Source organism: Pleurodeles waltl, chromosome 1_1, assembly GCF_031143425.1.
Source record: "Pleurodeles waltl isolate 20211129_DDA chromosome 1_1, aPleWal1.hap1.20221129, whole genome shotgun sequence".
NCBI lineage: Eukaryota > Metazoa > Chordata > Amphibia > Caudata > Salamandridae > Pleurodeles > Pleurodeles waltl.
The window spans coordinates 938,429,676-938,444,451 of NC_090436.1; the positions used below are offsets into that span (position 1 = coordinate 938,429,676).

The 14,776-nt window shown below is 44.3% G+C and overlaps 1 protein-coding gene across 3 annotated transcripts in view; it reads right to left on the reverse strand.

The window, feature by feature from the left end:
• The window catches only part of SEC24D (SEC24 homolog D, COPII coat complex component), a 319,615-nt gene that overhangs the window by 180,309 nt on the left and 124,530 nt on the right, over positions 1-14,776 (reverse strand). For all 3 annotated transcript variants that reach the window (XM_069230160.1, XM_069230162.1, XM_069230161.1), the window contains one exon: positions 11,196-11,307. In XM_069230160.1, coding sequence (XP_069086261.1) covers positions 11,196-11,307 — 112 coding nt within the window. The remainder of the gene's footprint in view (positions 1-11,195; positions 11,308-14,776) is intronic.

Genomic DNA, 14,776 nt, shown 5'->3' on the forward strand with positions numbered 1-14,776 from the left:
TTTTGAGAGGGCTTGTGTAACCAGAAAAGTGAACAGATCTCACTGGGGTGCTCTCCTTTGGGAAATGTTCACTGGAAAGTGTAGGGATAGACTCCTCACACTCTCTGGAAAAGATGCAGAATCTTATGACCTCATGAAGGGTACCCTGATTGAGGGCTTTGGATTCTCCACTGAGGAGTACAGGATTAGGTTCAGGGGGGCTCAAAAATCCTCGAGCCAGACCTGGGTTGACTTTGTTGACTACTCAGTGAAAACACTAGATGGTTGGATTCAAGGCAGTGGTGTAAGTAATTATGATGGGCTGCACAATTTATTTGTGAAAGAACACCTATTGAGTAATTGTTTCAATGATAAACTGCATCAGCATCTGGTAGACCTAGGACCAATTTCTCTCCAAGAATTGGGAAAGAAGGCGGACCATTGGGTCAAGACAAGGGTGTCCAAGACTTCAACCGGGGGTGACCAAAAGAAAGGGGTCACAAAGACTCCCCAGGGGAAGGGTGATGAGACAACCAAAACTAAAAATAGTAAAGAGTCTTCTACAGGCCCCCAAAAACCTGCTCAGGAGGGTGGGCCCAGAGCCTCTTCACAAAACAATGGGTACAAGGGTAAAAACTTTGATCCCAAAAAGGCCTGGTGTCATAGCTGTAAACAGCATGGACACCAAACTGGAGACAAGGCCTGTCCCAAGAAAGGTTCCACTCCAAACTCCCATCCAGGTAACACTGGTATGGCTAGTCTCCAAGTGGGATCAACAGTGTGCCCAGAGCAAATCAGGGTCCACACTGAAGCTACTCTAGTTTCTGAGGGTGGGGTGGATTTAGCCACACTAGCTGTCTGGCCGCCTAACATGCAAAAATACAGACAGCAACTCTTAATTAATGGGACTAGAATAGAGGGCCTGAGGGATACAGGTGCCAGTGTCACCATGGTGACAGAGAAACTGGTTTCCCCTGGCCAATACCTGACTGGAAAAACTTACACAGTCACCAATGCTGACAATCAGAGAAAAGTACATCCCATGGCAATGGTTACTTTAGAATGGGGAGGGGCCAATGGCCTGAAACAGGTGGTGGTCTCCTCAAATATCCCAGTGGACTGTCTGCTTGGAAATGACCTGGAGTCCTCAGCATGGGCTGAGGTAGAACTAAAAACCCATGCAGCAATGCTGGGTATCCCTGAACTGGTGTGTGTGAAAACAAGAGCACAGTGCAAGGCACAGGGTGAACAAGTAGAGCTGGAGTCTGGAAGAATGGCCCAGCCTACCAAGAGAACAGGAAAGTCAGCTGGGAAACCAACTGCAACACAGCAAAAGAAAGGGAACCTCTCTTCTCAGGAAGAAGTTCTGCCCTCTGAGGGAACTGAGCCTTTGGAGCTTGAACCTTATCAGGTTGAGCTCTTAGGCCCAGGGGGACCCTCAAGGGAGGAGCTGTGTAAGGGACAAGAAACCTGTCCCTCTCTTGAAGGCCTTAGGCAGCAAGCTGCTGAAGAGTCCAAAGGCAAGAAAAATGGAACGCATAGGGTCTATTGGGAAGATGGACTCCTGTACACTGAGGCCAGAGACCCCAAACCTGGTGCCACTAGGAGAGTGGTAGTGCCTCAGCTGTTCAGGAAGTTCATCCTAACATTGGCCCATGACATTCCCCTTGCTGGACATTTGGGACAAACCAAGACGTGGGAGAGGTTAGTCAACCACTTCTACTGGCCCAATATGTCCAACATGGTTAAGGAGTTTTGCCTCTCCTGCCCCACCTGTCAAGCCAGTGGTAAGACAGGTGGGCATCCAAAGGCCCCCCTCATTCCACTTCCAGTGGTGGGGGTTCCCTTTGAAAGAGTGGGTGTGGACATAGTTGGTCCACTGGAACCTCCCACAGCCTCAGGAAATATGTATATCCTGGTAGTAGTGGATCATGCTACCAGGTATCCTGAAGCTATTCCCCTTAGGTCGACTACTGCCCCTGCAGTAGCCAAGGCCCTCATTGGTATCTTTACCAGAGTGGGTTTCCCTAAGGAGGTGGTGTCTGACAGAGGTACCAACTTCATGTCAGCATACCTAAAGCACATGTGGAATGAGTGTGGAGTGACTTATAAATTCACTACACCATACCATCCACAAACTAATGGCTTGGTTGAGAGATTCAACAAGACATTAAAAGGCATGATCATGGGGCTCCCAGAAAAGCTCAAAAGGAGATGGGATGTCCTCTTGCCATGTCTGCTTTTCGCTTACAGAGAGGTGCCACAGAAGGGAGTAGGATTCTCACCCTTTGAACTTCTGTTTGGTCATCCTGTAAGGGGACCACTTGCCCTTGTTAAAGAAGGCTGGGAGAGACCTCTCCATGAGCCTAAACAGGACATAGTGGACTATGTACTTGGCCTTCGCTCTAGAATGGCAGAGTACATGGAAAAGGCAACCAAAAACCTTGAGGCCAGCCAACAGCTCCAGAAGTTTTGGTATGACCAAAAGGCTGCACTGGTTGAGTTCCAACCAGGGCAGAAAGTCTGGGTTCTGGAGCCTGTGGCTCCCAGGGCACTCCAGGACAAATGGAGTGGCCCTTACCCAGTACTAGAAAGGAAGAGTCAGGTCACCTACCTGGTGGACCTGGGCACAAGCAGGAGCCCCAAGAGGGTGATCCATGTAAACCGCCTTAAGCTCTTCCACGACAGGGCTGATGTCAATCTGTTGATGGTAACAGATGAGGATCAGGAGGCAGAGAGTGAACCTCTCCCTGATCTTCTGTCATCAGACCCAAAAGATGGCACAGTAGATGGAGTGATCTACTCAGACACCCTCTCTGGCCAACAGCAAGCTGATTGTAGGAGAGTCCTACAACAGTTTCCTGAACTCTTCTCCTTAACCCCTGGTCAGACACACCTGTGTACCCATGATGTGGACACAGGAGACAGCATGCCTGTCAAGAACAAAATCTTTAGACAATCTGACCATGTTAAGGAAAGCATCAAGGTGGAAGTCCACAAGATGCTGGAATTGGGAGTAATTGAGCGCTCTGACAGCCCCTGGGCTAGCCCAGTGGTCTTAGTCCCCAAACCTCACACCAAAGATGGAAAGAAAGAGATGAGGTTTTGTGTGGACTACAGAGGGCTCAATTCTGTCACCAAGACAGATGCTCATCCAATTCCAAGAGCTGATGAGCTCATAGACAAATTAGGTGCTGCCAAATTCTTAAGTACCTTTGACTTGACAGCAGGGTACTGGCAAATAAAAATGGCACCTGGAGCCAAAGAGAAAACAGCATTCTCCACACCTGATGGGCATTATCAGTTTACTGTTATGCCCTTTGGTTTAAAGAATGCCCCTGCCACCTTCCAAAGGTTGGTGAATCAAGTCCTTGCTGGCTTGGAGTCCTTTAGCACAGCTTATCTTGATGATATTGCTGTCTTTAGCTCCACCTGGCAGGATGACCTGGTCCACCTGAAGAAGGTTTTGAAGGCTCTGCAATCTGCAGGCCTCTATATCAAGGCATCCAAATGCCAGATAGGGCAGGGAACTGTGGTTTACTTGGGACACCTTGTAGGTGGAGGCCAAGTTCAGCCACTCCAACCCAAGATCCAGACTATTCTGGACTGGGTAGCTCCAAAAACCCAGACTCAAGTCAGGGCATTCCTTGGCTTGACTGGGTATTACAGGAGGTTTGTGAAGGGATATGGATCCATTGTGACAGCCCTCACTGAACTCACCTCCAAGAAAATGCCCAAGAAAGTGAACTGGACTGTAGAATGCCAACAGGCCTTTGACACCCTGAAACAAGCAATGTGCTCAGCACCAGTTCTAAAAGCTCCAGATTATTCTAAGCAGTTCATTGTGCAGACTGATGCCTCTGAACATGGGATAGGGGCAGTTTTGTCCCAAACAAATGATGATGGCCTTGACCAGCCTGTTGCTTTCATTAGCAGGAGGTTACTCCCCAGGGAGCAGCGTTGGAGTGCCATTGAGAGGGAGGCCTTTGCTGTGGTTTGGTCCCTGAAGAAGCTGAGACCATACCTCTTTGGGACTCACTTCCTAGTTCAAACTGACCACAGACCTCTCAAATGGCTGATGCAAATGAAAGGTGAAAATCCTAAACTGTTGAGGTGGTCCATCTCCCTACAGGGAATGGACTTTATAGTGGAACACAGACCTGGGACTGCCCATGCCAATGCAGATGGCCTTTCCAGGTTCTTCCACTTAGAAAATGAAGACTCTCTTGGGAAAGGTTAGTCTCATCCTCTTTCGTTTGGGGGGGGGGGTTGTGTAAGGAAATGCCTCCTTGGCATGGTTGCCCCCTGACTTTTTGCCTTTGCTGATGCTATGTTTACAACTGAAAGTGTGCTGAGGCCTGCTAACCAGGCCCCAGCACCAGTGTTCTTTCCCTAACCTGTACTTTTGTATCCACAATTGGCAGACCCTGGCATCCAGATAAGTCCCTTGTAACTGGTACTTCTAGTACCAAGGGCCCTGATGCCAAGGAAGGTCTCTAAGGGCTGCAGCATGTCTTATGCCACCCTGGAGACCTCTCACTCAGCACAGACACACTGCTTGCCAGCTTGTGTGTGCTAGTGAGGACAAAACGAGTAAGTCGACATGGCACTCCCCTCAGGGTGCCATGCCAGCTTATCACTGCCTATGCAGTATAGGTAAGCCACCCCTCTAGCAGGCCTTACAGCCCTAAGGCAGGGTGCACTATACCATAGGTGAGGGTACCAGTGCATGAGCATGGTACCCCTACAGTGTCTAAACAAAACCTTAGACATTGTAAGTGCAGGGTAGCCACAAGAGTATATGGTCTGGGAGTCTGTCAAACACGAACTCCACAGCACCATAATGGCTACACTGAAAACTGGGAAGTTTGGTATCAAACTTCTCAGCACAATAAATGCACACTGATGCCAGTGTACATTTTATTGTAAAATACACCACAGAGGGCACCTTAGAGGTGCCCCCTGAAACTTAACCGACTGTCTGTGTAGGCTGACTAGTTCCAGCAGCCTGCCACACCAGAGACATGTTGCTGGCCCCATGGGGAGAGTGCCTTTGTCACTCTGAGGCCAGTAACAAAGCCTGCACTGGGTGGAGATGCTAACACCTCCCCCAGGCAGGAGCTGTAACACCTGGCGGTGAGCCTCAAAGGCTCACCCCTTTGTCACAGCCCAGCAGGGCACTCCAGCTTAGTGGAGTTGCCCGCCCCCTCCGGCCACGGCCCCCACTTTTGGCGGCAAGGCTGGAGGGAACAAAGAAAGCAACAAGGAGGAGTCACTGGCCAGTCAGGACAGCCCCTAAGGTGTCCTGAGCTGAGGTGACTCTAACTTTTAGAAATCCTCCATCTTGCAGATGGAGGATTCCCCCAATAGGGTTAGGATTGTGACCCCCTCCCCTTGGGAGGAGGCACAAAGAGGGTGTACCCACCCTCAGGGCTAGTAGCCATTGGCTACTAACCCCCCAGACCTAAACACGCCCTTAAATTTAGTATTTAAGGGCTACCCTGAACCCTAGAAAATTAGATTCCTGCAACTACAAGAAGAAGGACTGCCCAGCTGAAAACCCCTGCAGCGGAAGACCAGAAGACGACAACTGCCTTGGCTCCAGAAACTCACCGGCCTGTCTCCTGCCTTCCAAAGATCCTGCTCCAGCGACGCCTTCCAAAGGGACCAGCGACCTCGACATCCTCTGAGGACTGCCCCTGCTTCGAAAAGACAAGAAACTCCCGAGGACAGCGGACCTGCTCCAAGAAAAGCTGCAACTTTGTTTCCAGCAACTTTAAAGAACCCTGCAAGCTCCCCGCAAGAAGCGTGAGACTTGCAACACTGCACCCGGCGACCCCGACTCGGCTGGTGGCGATCCAACACCTCAGGAGGGACCCCAGGACTACTCTGATACTGTGAGTACCAAAACCTGTCCCCCCTGAGCCCCCACAGCGCCGCCTGCAGAGGGAATCCCGAGGCTTCCCCTGACCGCGACTCTTTGAACCTAAAGTCCCGACGCCTGGGAGAGACCCTGCACCCGCAGCCCCCAGGACCTGAAGGACCGGACTTTCACTGGAGAAGTGACCCCCAGGAGTCCCTCTCCCTTGCCCAAGTGGAGGTTTCCCTGAGGAATCCCCCCCTTGCCTGCCTGCAGCGCTGAAGAGATCCCGAGATCTCTCATAGACTAACATTGCGAACCCGACGCTTGTTTCTACACTGCACCCGGCCGCCCCCGCGCCGCTGAGGGTGAAATTTCTGTGTGGGCTTGTGTCCCCCCCGGTGCCCTACAAAACCCCCCTGGTCTGCCCTCCGAAGACGCGGGTACTTACCTGCAAGCAGACCGGAACCGGGGCACCCCCTTCTCTCCATTCTAGCCTATGTGTTTTGGGCACCACTTTGAACTCTGCACCTGACCGGCCCTGAGCTGCTGGTGTGGTAACTTTGGGGTTGCTCTGAACCCCCAACGGTGGGCTACCTTGGACCAAGAACTGAACCCTGTAAGTGTCTTACTTACCTGGTAAAACTAACAAAAACTTACCTCCCCCAGGAACTGTGAAAATTGCACTGTGTCCACTTTTGAAATAGTTATTTGTGAATAACTTGAAAAGTATACATGCAATTGAAATGATTCAAAGTTCCTAATGTACTTACCTGCAATACCTTTCAAACAAGATATTACATGTTAAATTTGAACCTGTGGTTCTTAAAATAAACTAAGAAAAGATATTTTTCTATAACAAAACCTATTGGCTGGATTTGTCTCTGAGTGTGTGTACCTCATTTATTGTCTATGTGTATGTACAACAAATGCTTAACACTACTCCTTGGATAAGCCTACTGCTCGACCACACTACCACAAAATAGAGCATTAGTATTATCTCTTTTTACCACTATTTTACCTCTAAGGGGAACCCTTGGACTCTGTGCATGCTATTCCTTACTTTGAGATAGCACATACAGAGCCAACTTCCTACACTTTCCAAGTCGAATTGGCAGTTTAAAACTGCACACACAGACACTGCAGTGGCAGGTCTGAGCTATGGTTACAGGGATACTAATGTGGGTGGCACAACCAGTGCTGCAGGCCGACTAGTAGCATTTGGTTTATAGGCCCTGGGCACCTCTAGTGCACTTTACTAGGGACTTACCAGTAAATCAAATATGCCAATCATGGATAAACCAATCAACAGTACACTTTACACAGAGAGCATATGCACTTTAGCACTGGTTAGCAGTGGTAAAGTGCCCAGAGTTCAAAAGCCAACAACAACAGGTCTGAAAAAATAGGAGGAAGGAGGCAAAAAAGACTGGGGATGACCCTGCAAAAAGGGCCATTTCCAAAATCCAGCTTTGTCCTTTTTTCCACTGAGTACTAAAAAAAGGGTCAATAATCAAACAATTTTCATTAAATGCTAAAGTACAAGCCCACTTGCTATCTATTCATATCCTTATTGGTGCAATTGCTAAACTCTTCAACAAGTATTTACTAAATTACTTTGCCTGGGAGACCAAAACAGTTCCAATTGGACAAGCAAGCTTCCACCATACAAAGTCAAAATCAAACACTAACTGCATAGCCTTGTGGGAGGTCTCTGAGAGAACCACAAAACAAATGGGATAGCTTGCTTTCTGGACTTCAGAGCAATATGCGACATGTAATATGCGTCTTAGCCTTTTAACAATATTACAATTTCTCCGTATGGGCTCCATATGAATCGGAGGTTGCAGGTGATGCTTCAAGGAAATGCAGATCAACTTAGTAGGTTAGTGAGAGATTTAACTTCAAGCATGGCTCCATGCTGATCTTAGTCCTTTTCTGATGCTTTATAGTGGATGTGCTAAGGGTGATTGACTGATCTTGTTTATTCTCAACTAAAACAGGAGCCAGCCATGTGAGCAGTGTCTTTATGTCAATAATCTTGTTATGCTGGATCATACAATTCTGTGGCTACAATGGGAAATTAATGTATTTTGCTTGTTTTGGCACTATAGTAATGATTATTGAAGAGAAGACAAAAAGGCCTAAGATTGTCTAAAAAGTAATAAGGGGTACGAGCCAGACCTAAAACCATCATTATATTAACAAGAAGTCATCTGTCACGATAAAGCACAAGTTAATTATGGTTCTCAATTATTTATTAAGAGTTCTATTGTGTTAAGATGAAACAGCAATGTGAAATTGAGAATTTGCCTTTAAAATTACATGCAACATCACAGCAGTGAGGGGAATTGCCCATTTGAAATGGACCTTGAATAAATTTAGATATTGCTTTGGAATCCAGAATATGTTCATTGTATTTAACAAATGTGAAATACCATGGTCAAGTTTGAAATGTATTTTTGCTTTCATGTACATTTTACATGTGATGGCTGTAATATCTTAATAAGCCGATAGCATAAAAAGATAAATAAATATAAAAAACATGCTTCATCAAGTCTAATTTGATGACTTTACACCTTACCCAGGAAGCTCAGTCACATTCACTGATTTATGACAAGATGGTAATTTATTTTATTGAGTTCCAAAAATTGGTTTTCATACCCATGATATTCCGAGATGACCCACCAGATGATAGTTAATTAAACATAAACTTATTTTACAACTGAAATACCAAACTTTAATATTAGCACTTCTAGAAATATGAGCAAAGTGAGATGATATTATTGATAATAAATGCAAAAATAACACCTAACTGTTTTGTGAATGAGGATCACTACAAATGTTTGTTTAGAACATTTGCCCGTCATTTAATGACTCGGGCCATAAAAAATACAATGGGACTTAAAAACGTGGGAAACTTTCAAAACGAAAATTATACAAAGTCCATGTTTACTCTGATTTTCTTTAGAAAACGTATTCTGGTATAAAATAGATATTTCTAAGGCTGTTCATTTCTAGTTCAGTATTGCGAAAGCAACTGATCAACAAATACTGGACTCTTTAAATGTGTCTCTGGTAGCAACTCAGTCTACAATAAACTGTGCAAACATGCTCCCCTGATAAAAAGGTACCCTACTTGTGTGGCTGAACCAAGCACCCATGACATGAGAAGCCCCAAAACACGGTATGGAGACGGTGTGGAGACATCAAATTTCAGGCAAAAATAAATAAATCACCCTTTCCGGCCACTTGGAATTTGGGCCTGTGCTCGGTCGCCTCAGAGGGAAATCTATCATTCCCAGACTCTAGGCTCAGTCACATAAGTGAGGTGTAGTTTTTAATTAACAGAAACCTGGCAATGCTGCGGTGGCAGGAATTTTATCGAATCCAGTAGGTTCCAGAACTTTCCTTCACAGAAATATGAGGATAGTGTAAGATGTTTGTCAATGTTTGAGGTTTGCAGGGCAATGTGGGTAAGAAAACACAGTGAGATCCACGTAAGTCACACCACTCTGGTCTCGCATGGTGGTCTAGTTTGCAGAAACGTCTGATTCTGTTAGGTTTCTCTGGATGGCGGCTGAGCCAGGGCTCATATTCCACAGCTACTCGCATTGTCAAAATGGATTATTTTTTATGCCTGAAATGTAATGTCCATGTTGTGTTTTGGGTCTTTGCAGGAGTTAGGCCCAACCACATAAGCAGGGTATCATTTTTATCAGGTGAAATGCAGGAATATAGGATAGTAGCGCATTTGATATTACTGATTGGATTTTTCTCCATTTATGGGTTCCAAATGTAATCTTCTGTGCAATTAAGATCCGATTTTGCATAACACATTGAATCATATGACACCACGGGTAACTCTAAATTCAGAAGTATACAAATACCCACTACTCCAGACTCGGTACCTTGAGCACATTTCAGAAATACATTGGTTTCCATCATACCCATGTTTCATTTATTACATTTTGCCATATGAATTGCTGCATTGTTGGTACACAATGAAAAATCATCACAAGCTGCAGCTCTGTTGTAGGCTCTGGATATTGCGTGTTTTTTGACAACCAACAAACGCTACACATGCCTCTGACCAGAAGAGTCTGTCAGACGTAATAGTATATACATTTTGCAAATCAGCAATTGTAGGAAAAAATTAAAATTGAAAACGTTATCGCCAGTTGTTAATCTTTCCTATTAATGTTCATAATTTTTTTATTTCAACAATTAGTTTCTGATGGAAAATCATGAACAAACTACACAAATGACCACTTGATGAATTCAGGATTGTGTCTAGTTTTCAAACCACCAAAACGGGAAATAGGGACTCAGGGTTAGAAAAATAAGAAAACTGTGGTAAAAATGGTTTTCTTTTGCACCTTTGCTTGTTCCTGAACGATGGTAATTGACCTTAGCACAGGAAACATTTTGTTGACGCCGTTTTTTAGGAAAACACCATATGCTTTCTTGCACAGATAGCACTTTTCACACATTTTTTCAAACAAGAAAACGACATTTGGCTATATTTTAGTTTCTTTCTTGCTTCTTTCCATGGGAATCCACAAACCTGGGTAACTTTAGAATCCCCTGTGGGGAAAAAAATGCGCTTTTGGCCTCAATACATTCTGTGTAAAAAATAAAAAAATGTTATGAAGGCCTAAGCATGGTGTGACGCAAACATCAATAAAGGGGTCAGCCCTGGAGTTTGAAACGTTTTAGGAGCCAAGGGATTAAAACAGCAGATAAGGTAAAGGTATGTTTATAAAATAAAACCGAAAACCATCTGACATTGGCCAATTACAACTAATTACACAAATTGTAAGGCATTCCCCCGCCATCAAAATCACAACTCGCTCACCACATGCACTGCTCATGAATCTGTAACATTTATAACAAAATAACACAACTTAAACAAAATAATTAAGGAATAACACATATTCAAACTAAGAAATCATACTGAAGTCACAAACACATTGTAAATAATATTATCAATGTTAAGGTGATACGGAATGTGACCAGTAATGTCATCAACAAGGTTATGAACAGTGCATTTGGTGAGTGTGTTATCGTTTTTCTTGTGGAGGTGCAATTTATGGTTTATGCAACGAACCAACCATAACTTCTCCCCAAATGTCAAGTTTTAAGGAAATTAGTTTGTTTTCTACTTGTGTTGACACTTGTGAACTGGTCAAAGGACGAATAGATAAATCATGACAACCTAAAACAGACTCCAATGCTCCAATGGTTTACTTTTTAATTTGCTAATACTTGCAGTTCACAAAAAACAGTTCAACTATGTTCACTTTTATTGATAAACTGGTTACTATACATGTATTTATGTGACACGCTTTATTACCTTGGTCTTGTATTACGCAATCTGTAGTCACTAGAGGAGGGACCTGTCCCCGGAGGTGTGTAGTAAAGACTTGACCTGAGCGGCACTGCTTATCATTTTCGATAACTTGGATCTAATTCAGGGGAAAAAAGAAAATTAGACACTTTTACCACATTACTTTTACCAAGAGACTAGAGAGGTAAATGTCTACTCCTTATCTGTAGTTCACTTAGGGCCACATGTACATAGCATTTTCCTAGTCGCAAACGGGCCGATTCACAAAACCGGTCCGTTTGTGACTAGAAAAATGCTTTTTGGGATATACAAAGCCCAAATTGCGAGTCGGTAACTTGTTACCGAATCACAATTCAGGTTTTGCAATTCGGTATTAAGAAGGGGGGTTTTCCTTCCTAGTACCGAATCTGAAAGCCATGTACAAATGTTTTTCCACCAAAATGAACTCGCAAAACATTTGCAGATTACCACCAATTTCAAATTGGTGGTAAGCCAGCACAAACAGGAAGGGGTAACCATGAGACCCCTTCCCCTTTGTGAATACATACGAAAAAAAATTTTCGGAGCAAGCGGTGGTCCCACTGACCACTGCCTAATCTAAAAAAATGAAAAGAAAACTTTTCATTTTTCTTTATGAAATGCATCCCGTTTTCCTATGAGGAAAACGGGCTGCATTAAAAAAAACTGCTTTACTGGAGAGCAGTCACAGACATAGTGGTCTGCTGTCCCCAGCAGGCCACCAACCCTGTAAGTGCTGGCCATTCCCAATGGGGTGTGCAAACTGTGACCTACCTCATTAATATTGATGAGGTAGGTCATTTGCCACCCCATTGGGAATCGTAAACAGTGTGCTCAACACTGTTGTACACTTTGTTTTACAACTCTCAATTTGCGATTCCCACATGGATCGCAAATTGTGAGTCGCAAAACAAAAGGTCGTACATCTGGCCCTTAGACTCCACATCAACCTACTCTTAACCTTTTATATATCATCACAAGTTGCACATAAATGGCAGCGTGAGAACTCAGGATCCCAAATTACTATTACGTACAGTATCACCAGAGCAGGCTTTTGGTGTAGGCCTACTCTGCCAGTTTTCAGAGGCGTGCACAGAGCTGTTTGCATTTAAGTACTGAAGAAAGCAGCGCAATTCCCACCTAACAGCTTTTAATCCTTTTTACATGTGGCAGGTGCCGTTTTACACATTATTAACCCCCTTCATTCCTCTCCCATCTCACCCTTATGCCGACACACACCAACACCGCCACTCGTAATGCAAGTGAATCGAGAGAATCAGAATATTTGAGGGAGTTACCAACCAGTTTGTGTTCATAGGTCAGTTAAAGCTTTGATGTGTGAATGACCGGGTATCAAAATAGTCCCCGTCCTACTTTACTTTATTCACTAGATGCAGGGAGGGCATCAAATTTCTTTCCACCAAGAGCGCTATCTGAGCAAGGGAAGGCTCGGAGTATCACCCAATCTTTAGCAAGTAATTATGAGTTTTTGGTAGGACAATGGGGTATAATACATAGGGTGCGAAATTATCGAATGTGTCTCTAAAAGATTTCCCCATTATCTGGCCATTTGAAGGGCATGAATTGCATCTGCTTTTGGCAGCTAGAACTGTGCATTGATTTTATTGTGCCCAATAATCCAGCCTGCAGTAAAACCTTGCTATTTGAAAATCCAATTTTGGCATGAAACAGAACTTCACAGCTAAAACAGGAGTAAAGTTTAAATTTTGACCAAGCGCTCAGTCTAAAGGATGAGACAGTACTCTAAATTGACCTAAACCAAGGTTCGCACACAAAGGTGGAAGGCACATTCAAGGCCTCCTGATGCGACGTCCAGCAATCAAGAACAAAATATCCATAATGTGAGGTCTGTAACCCATCATGGAAGACATTACCCATGCAACACTTGTTCTGTGTGCCACATGACAAAGAAAACCAAGACTATCAACTTTGATTCCAACCTCAAATGCACCATGAGGAAACATACCAACTGCAACCCCACCCACGCAATCTACATGATTACCAGCCCTAGCTGCCTAAGGTACATAGACATGACCTGCAGGAAGACCAACATTTGGATAGGAGAACACTGTAACATAAGATGTGGCAAGGTCACAACACAAATGATCAATCACTTCCTCACAGAGAAACAAATAGTGACATGGAATGGGTGAGATTCAAGACACTGGATCATATTGATGCCAGCACAGAAGGAATTCTATTACGGAAGGAGCAAGGTTGGATCTATCAACTCAAGACTTTCCATGAAGGTCTCAATGATAATATCTAGTGGTTGGATTTAACTTGCTAATTTGACCACATGAAGCTATGTATTACAACAAGTGTGGGAAATGGATAACAGAGACTATGGGCAAAGGTACACAATCCCAACCAGTGAGCACATAATAACGTATATAAGAATTGAAAATGAGGAGGATGACTAGACAAAAAGTCTTAGCAATAATCTTTACAGTAATATATCTTTTTCGACTTGACATGATACTTGACTGATCTTACAGATGTCAGGACTTTCTTGGTCCTGGCACAGGAAAGATCTATTTATTTGAACTCACTTTACATTTGAATGGCTAATACTATATCCTGACGAAGTAAGAAGTGCTTTAATACCACACATATGATCAACAGCAATAAACCCCACCCCCAGCATGACGCACAAGGCAGGATATTTACATCGGTATGTGCTGGTAAGAATTCAGACATGAAGTGAAATGCACCACAAGTATAATACGTCTATATATATATATATTTTGTTTTTTAATATACAATATTACGTTAGTCTTCTATGTCCATTATGACATTTACGGGGATAGCTACACCTGTCTACATTGTTATGTGAACATGAACGCTCATTTGGGCTCTTTTTACCATAAGATCCGGACTCTGTATGACACAGCGTTACTCACAGGGAGATCATCAAAGCAATTGAACTGAACCACCAACATTAAAAAAAAACAAAAAAAAACGTTTAACATCATAATTCTCTTGAATCAAGGAGGGGTGAGGACAAATCAAGAGAGAACGCTGGGGGCTTGCATCTGACCAAGTGAGTACTTGTAGTGTAGCAAAGTCGTCCTGTTTAATTAGCTGGCAAGGCAGCCCTAATAGTAAGAGGACAGCACCCTATGGTTAAAACGTTTTGCTCCAACCTCTAGCCAAAATGATTTAGAGAGGGGAGAGCCTGACCCCCCCAAGTCTTCCTCACACTTGATGCAGAGAAGACGTTTGATGCAGTACAATGGCCCTTCCTAGAGAGTACCCTGGTTAAGTTTGAATTTGGTCCCCGCTATACAGGATGGGTGAACTTACTTTACCAGGACCCAGTGGTGGAGGTTCGTGTAAATGGAGTGGTGTCCTCTGAATTCCCAACTGGCAGAGGTACCAGAGAAGCCTGCCCCTTCTCCCCTCTTCTTTTTGCCCCGACAATAAAGTCCCTCACCTGTATAGTCCGTGACTTCCCCAAATCCATGGCTTCCAGATCGTGAGTGAGTCCACAACAGAAGAGAACATTTTGCTGTATGCGGATGACATCCTTCTTTTAATTGACAGAC